Source organism: Hypanus sabinus, chromosome 15 (assembly GCF_030144855.1).
Source record: "Hypanus sabinus isolate sHypSab1 chromosome 15, sHypSab1.hap1, whole genome shotgun sequence".
NCBI lineage: Eukaryota > Metazoa > Chordata > Chondrichthyes > Myliobatiformes > Dasyatidae > Hypanus > Hypanus sabinus.
The window spans coordinates 54,216,316-54,223,130 of record NC_082720.1 but is presented as its reverse complement, the minus strand read 5'-3'; the positions used below and the strand labels follow the sequence as shown (position 1 = coordinate 54,223,130).

The 6,815-nt window shown below is 40.0% G+C and overlaps 1 protein-coding gene across 3 annotated transcripts in view; it reads left to right on the top strand.

Annotated features, from left to right (window-relative positions):
- The first annotated feature begins 2,901 nt into the window (after nt 1-2,901).
- The window catches only part of LOC132405537 (pterin-4-alpha-carbinolamine dehydratase 2-like), a 43,048-nt gene continuing 39,134 nt past the window's right edge, over nt 2,902-6,815 (top strand). The window contains exon 1 of one of the 3 annotated variants that reach the window (XM_059990429.1): nt 2,902-3,332. In XM_059990429.1, coding sequence (XP_059846412.1) covers nt 3,231-3,332 — 102 coding nt within the window. In that variant the 5' untranslated portion in view covers nt 2,902-3,230. The remainder of the gene's footprint in view (nt 3,333-6,815) is intronic. The other 2 variants (XM_059990430.1, XM_059990427.1) reach the window with 2 other exon arrangements.

Here is a 6,815-nt window from a genome sequence, read left to right as displayed (position 1 = left end):
GAGTTCAGGTGACATTCAAGCAATTGAGCTATTACTGTTTGGGGTATAATTGCTGAGTTCAGGCATTGGGCCAACACAAGAGGTTTTTCATGGTGGCGTCCTTCTCTTCCTCTACAATATTTGTCATCTGATCACTGAAGGGTAAATTCCTGGGTTTCATGGCCAGAAGTATGAGAATAACCGAGTGAACTGTGAGGTACTCCAGAGGATGGGGTGATGCAAGAACATAGAATTAATAGTATTTACTGCATGTTGGTGTTTAAATGGTTTTCCAGTGAAAATGATAATTGTTGCAATTAAAGGGGCACAACTTGAATGAGCATTTGTGCAGTGCAGCTCCATTTGTGGGTTGCAATACCATTCTGAAAGTATGTCAAGGAAAGGAATTTCAGATTCTCAGTGAAATATTATACCTAGTCCAGTATAAGGAGGTAGAATCACAGGTACCACTGATCAAAGTTCAAAGTAGATTTATTATTGAACTACATATATGTCACTATATACAACCCTGAGACTTGTTTTCTTGCAGACATACTCAATAAATCCATAAAAGAATAACCATAATAGAATCAATGAGAGACCACACCAACTTAGCATTCAACTCGTGTGCAAAAGACAACAAGCTGTGCAAATACAAAAAGAAATAATAATAATAATAATAATCAAACAAGCAATAGATATTGAGAACATGAGATGAAGAGTCCTTGAAAGTGAGTCCATAGGTTGTTGAAACATTTCAGTGATGGGGCAACTGAAGTTGAGTGGAATTATCCCCTTTGGTTCAAGAGCCGAATAGTTGAGGGGTAATAACTGCTCCTGAACCTGAACCAGAGCTAATTGCACAAAATTTATTTATTTATTTAATGAGATACAGCACGGAATAGGTCCTTCTGGCCCTTCTAACCATGCCACTCAGCAACCCCCAATTTAACTGTAGCCTAATCATGGGACAATTTATTATGAACAGTTTACCTACTAACTGGTGTGCCTTTGGAATACGGGAGAAAACCTGAGGAAAGCCATGCATTTCATGGGGAAGGCATACAGACTCCATGTAGATGATGCCAGAATTGAACTCCGAACTCTGATGCCCCAAACTGTAATAACATTGCATTAACCATTATGCTACCATGGTGCCCTGATACTGATGGGAAGAACAAGCTATGGGCATTCATTTCAGCAATTCATTATTCTGATGCAGCATTTGTGGCCCTACAAGAGCTTTTAGGGCAGTGCAAATATCTTTTCTCTTACTTGTTTCTTCCCCCAAGCTATCAGACTCCTCAATACCCAAAGCCTGGACTGACACCTTACTGCCCTATTGTCTTGTTTATTATTTATTGTAACACCTGCACTGTTTTGTGCACTTTATGCAGTCATGGGTAGGTCTGTAGTCTAGTTTTTTTTCTCTCTGTTGTTTTTTATGTAGTTCAGTTTAGTTTTCATACTGTGTCATGTAACACCATGGTCCTGAAAAAACGTCATCTCATTTTTACTATGTACTGTACCAGCAGTTATGGTCGAAATCACAGTAAAAGTGACTTGACTTGCCCAGTAGCACGATTGGATGCAAGGCAAATGTTTGTTTGGGAGGCAAATGCATCTGTCATTATCTGAAAAAAGGTTCCCACTTCCTTTAAACCACAGCTGGAGGAAGAGCTTTGTCTGTTAGAAGTTAATAGGATGTTGTTAAATACTGGGCAATCCCCTCATTAATGATCCCAAAGGGAGATATGATATTATATCTATGTGGACAACAACATGTTTTACTGCCCACCATACAATATCGTATTTTGTCTTGGTGGGTCCCCTGATTGATGGTGATGACAGAGGGAGGTAGGCTCTGTACCAAGTGATTGTTGTGGAATACAATTCCACAGCTGCTGATGATCATAACTGTATCAATGTAATGCCAACAGAATTATTCTGGAGCAATGTCAATTAGCAGGGCTGAAGGGCAACAAAGGAAAGGAAATAATGAAGTATGAACATCTTCATAAAGACTTTATAAGACCATAAGATATAGGAGCAGCAGTAGGCCATTCAGCCCATCGAGTCTGCTCCAGTAGTCAATCATAAGCTGATCCAATTCTTCTGGTTATCTCCACTTCCCATACATAGTGGACAATAGATCTATGATGAAGCATTGATTGAATAGGACAAGGGTCAGAAGGAGATGGAAGACCTAGAACCAAGTGGACAACACACAGTCTTCAGAGGTGAAGCAAATGAATCCAGGAAACTTGGAATGGACACCAGGGATGATTGACAGTTGATGAGATGTCAGAGGTCAAGAAAACCAATCTGATTGAGTGAATTTGAAATTGGTTGAATTTTTAACTATATACTTTAATGAATAATTTCATGTTTCCTTTTAAAGGGAAAAGGGAGAGCAAGTATATTGTATGTCTGTAAGAAATAATTGTAGATATTTATAATAAATTCGATGACATTAAAATATTCACTCCTCATAGCTCTATTTTCAATAGCCACATTTGTAGCAATGAGGACATTCATAAATACTATTATACTACTGCCAGATTGTTGTCAAGGTAGGTATCTTAACCAGGGAAGGGTAATAACGCTAAAGCTGTTTTGGCAAATTGAAATAAGCACATGGAAAATTACATGAATTGCCTTGTTTTGCACTAAGATACATATTGGGAGATTAGTAAGCAAGTATTGAAACCATGCACCTGCCTTTTTACATACCTGTGAAGGTTTAATATGCAGTTTCAGTGCCAAATCAGAATTTGTTACATTCCCACATTAGGACTAAGTAATTTTCAATTCTTGCTAAATCAAATTATATCCCTTTCGGTTACTGAGAGTAGTGCAATTATAAATGCCTACTTGCTGCTTATTAATAACCTGACCCGATTACCCAGTTTACTTTTGGACTGCTGATGTACGCCGGAGATTCTCGGTTTGTTATAGGTGGAATTTAAAGTGCAATTTAAGCGATCCACGCTTGGCTCAGGGACGAAATGTACGTTCCAATTATTCCTTGCACAGGGACGAAAATATGGCACATCGCACTTATAAAATTAAATCGGTTTTCAACTTTTAACGCACTCTTACGCGCAATGGTAAATATAGGCTGGCTTTATGCTCTTGCAAAAGGAATTGAGCGTTCCGCCGCGGACCGGCCCGGCCCGTGACGGGACTTTGCTCGGTAGAGGCGGTAAGCGGAAGGAGTAACCCAGAGGCCGTAGGTTATTTCAGGAGTGATGAGTTGGTTAATGTTCAGTCGCTCGGCGGGGCCCAAGGTGTTTCCTGCTCTCTTCTCCGTGCACCCTTATATTGTCGTCCTCACGCCGTCTTCAAATATGGTACGTACCATAATAAACCGAAGTGCACGCACAATGAAAGCGGGGAGTGGAGTCCAGCACTGGAAAAGCTAGTAAGGGCCTCACATAGCGACTGTTGCAAATGAACTTTAGAAGGAATTGCCCGTATAGGTCGGTGAAAATGTCACAACAGCGTCCTCTCTGTTTTTCCTTTGTAGCCTTGATTTTACTCGTAATTCGGACTGTAGAGCCACATTGCATTCAGCCGCCGGGTGAACGTAACGGGCGTTAGAGGGCCCTTTTAGACGCTTCTATGGCTGGTATCCTTAAGACATTGAGCGAGAGAGTTCAGGGAAAGTGTCGGGTTTGATTCCCCTTCCAGTCAACTGATCGATCAGAGAAGGGCTGGAATCGGGCAATTACAACTCCAGGTTATGCGACCACTGATGCCCGGCAGACAATCTCTGAGGAGCATTGATAATGGCTGTGGTCGCTCGTCTTGTAAAAACACTGCCCAGAAGAAGGAAATGACAAACCACTTTTGTAGAAAAAATTGCCAAGAACAATCATGTTCATGGGGAGACCACACCATACGACACGACACATAACAAACGAGTGAATTTCACCTGACTCCTTGGTGCTTCCAAGGCTGTTTATAGCTTTTGCTGTCTTTTTGCCTAGAGCTGAGTTTAATTTCTGTCTTCTCATTGCTATAATGTGGGCTGCAGAGCTGACGGAACATCCTGCTTTTGCCCCTTCCAGACTATACTGCTATACACTTCCATTGTAGCCTCTTATTTACAACTATGTTCTGTATCTCTCTGCTTATGGAGTGACTGCTCTTCCCAAACTACAAACCCCATTTCCAGAAAAGTTAGGATATTTTCCAAAATGCAATAAAAACAAAAATCTGTGATATGTTAATTCACGTGAGCCTTTATTTAACTGACAAAGTACAAAGAAAAGATTTTCAATGGTTTTACTGACCAACTTAATTGTATTTTGTAAATATACAGAAATTTAGAATTTGATGGCTGCAACACTCAACAAAAGTTGGGAGAGAGGCATGTTTACCATTGTGTTACATCACCTTTCCTTTTAATAACACTTTCTGAACGTCTTGGAACTGAGGATACTAATTGTAGTAGATTTGCAATTGGAAATGTTGTCCATTCTTGCTTGATATAAGACTTCAGCTGCTCAACAGTCCGTGGTCTCTGTTGTCTGATTCTCCTCTTCATGATGCGCCATACATTTTCAATAGGAGATAGATCTGGACTGGCAGCAGGCCAGTCTACAAAGTCACGCTGTTGTAGCCCGTGCAGAATGTGGTCTGGCATTGTTCTGCTGAAATACGCATGGACGTCCTGGGAAGAGACGTTGCCTTGATGGCAACATATGTCTCTCTAAAATCCTAATATACACCTCAATGGAGTCAATGGTACCTTCACATACATGCAACTCACCCATGCCGTGGGCATTGATGCACCCCCATACCATCACAGATGCTGGCTTTTGCTCCTTTCGCTGATAACAATCGGGATGGTCATTTTCATCCTTGGCATGGAGAACTCGACGCCAGTTTTTTCCGAAAACTAGCTGAAATGTGGACTCATCTGACCACAGCACACAGTTCCACAGTCTTTTGGTCTATCTGAGATGAGCTCAGGCCCAGAGAACTCGCCAGCATTTCTGCAAAGAGTTAATGTATGGCTTCCTCCTTGCGTAATACAGTTTCAAGTTGCATTTCTGGACGCAGTGATGGACTGTGTTAAGTGACAATGGTTTTCCAAAGTACTCCCGAGCCCAGGTGGCTATAATTGTCACAGTAGCATGACGGTTTCTTAGGCAGTGCTGCCTGAGGGCTCGAAAATCATGCGCATTCAACAGTGGTTTCCCACCTTGCCCTTTACGCACTGAGATGTCTCTGAATTCTCTGAATCTTTTCACAATATTATGTACCGTAGATGTTGAAAGACCTAAATTCTCTGCAATCTTGCATTGGGAAATGTTCCTTTTGAACTGACTAACAATTCTCTCACGAATTTTGGCACAAAGGGGTGAGCCAAGACCCATCCTTGCTTGCAAAGACTGAGCCTTTGATGGAGCTACTTTTATACCCAGTCATGATACCTCACCTGCTACCAATAAGCCTGCTTAATGTGGAGTCTTCCAAATCGGTGTTAACTTGAATATTCTGTGCACTTTTCAATCTTATTTTAACTCTGTCCCAACTTTTGTTGAGTGTGTTGCAGCCATCAAATTCTAAATTTGTGTATATTTACAAAATACAATTAAGTTGGTCAGTAAAACTATTGAAAATCTTTTCTTTGTACTTTTGTCAGTTAAATAAGGGTTCACGTGAATTAACATATCACAGATTTTTGTTTTTATTGCATTTTGGAACATATCCCAACTTTTCTGGAAATGGGGTTTGTAGTTTCTGATTCTCTAAGGCAGGAGTTCTGAGACCCCTTGGTTGGTGGTAAGGCTCTGTGCCAGGCTGGGAATACCTGCTCTAAGGTCATGCATTTAGAATTTTCATTTCACTTCTAATCTTCACCTTGCCAACTATTTTTGTACTCTGATAGCTTACACATCACCAGTTGCTCCTTTTGCTCTAGATTGTTGCGGTTATGGATCCCTGAAACCCTTGCTCTCGAGTTACCACAACAATCCTTTTTATGGTATCTTTGCCAAGTGCATCTTCAACCTAATCTTAAATCTGCCAGCTTTCAGTATTTTCTTTTGACGATGCCTTTGAAGGTGGGTTCCAATAATTACTGTAGGAGAGGATTAGCTGCTATTAGCATCTTCCCTCCAGCAGTTTGCTTATTTGAAATTTGAGGTCATAGGGAGAGGGCAGGGAAGTTGGAAGTGGATCATTCACTTCTCAGTGAGAGCCAGAAGTATTTCAGAAGCTTGCCTTTTCAGTGTATATTGCTTTAGATACTGGATTTGTGTATCTAAAGGCTTGCCAAATAATTCAGATTGTAGAATTCTTTTTCAAAGATTATATTGGAAATGATTTACACAATAACCAGATTGTACAATGTACTTTTGTAGTATCATTGCAGCCATTTATATTTATGAAATACTTGATTAATTCAAAAGTAGTTTTTAAGCTTACATTGAATTGTTATAAGCATGTAATCATTACATTTCGTAATCAGTTCCTATGTTTTGCTTTGCACATCTTTTGCTCGATTAGCACTGTGACAACAATTGGAGTCCAAGTGTATAATTTTAGATGGCATGAGTATTGTTTACTATGCTTGAAGATGAAACTGGATAAGCAAAAAGAGTGTTGAGTTCCCTGTCTTCCTTTAATTTATGCCCCACAAATTAAGAAAAAAGACCCAAAATGCTTTAATTATCTGCTGGAACAAATTTATTTTGAAATTCAATATGGAAGTCTGGAGCTTGCTAGTGTCATACTGGGTGCACCTGACTCTTTTAATAAAGAAAATAAAGATTACGGTAAGCATAATCTTTAACTGGAATCATCTTTTATTTGGAATTGAT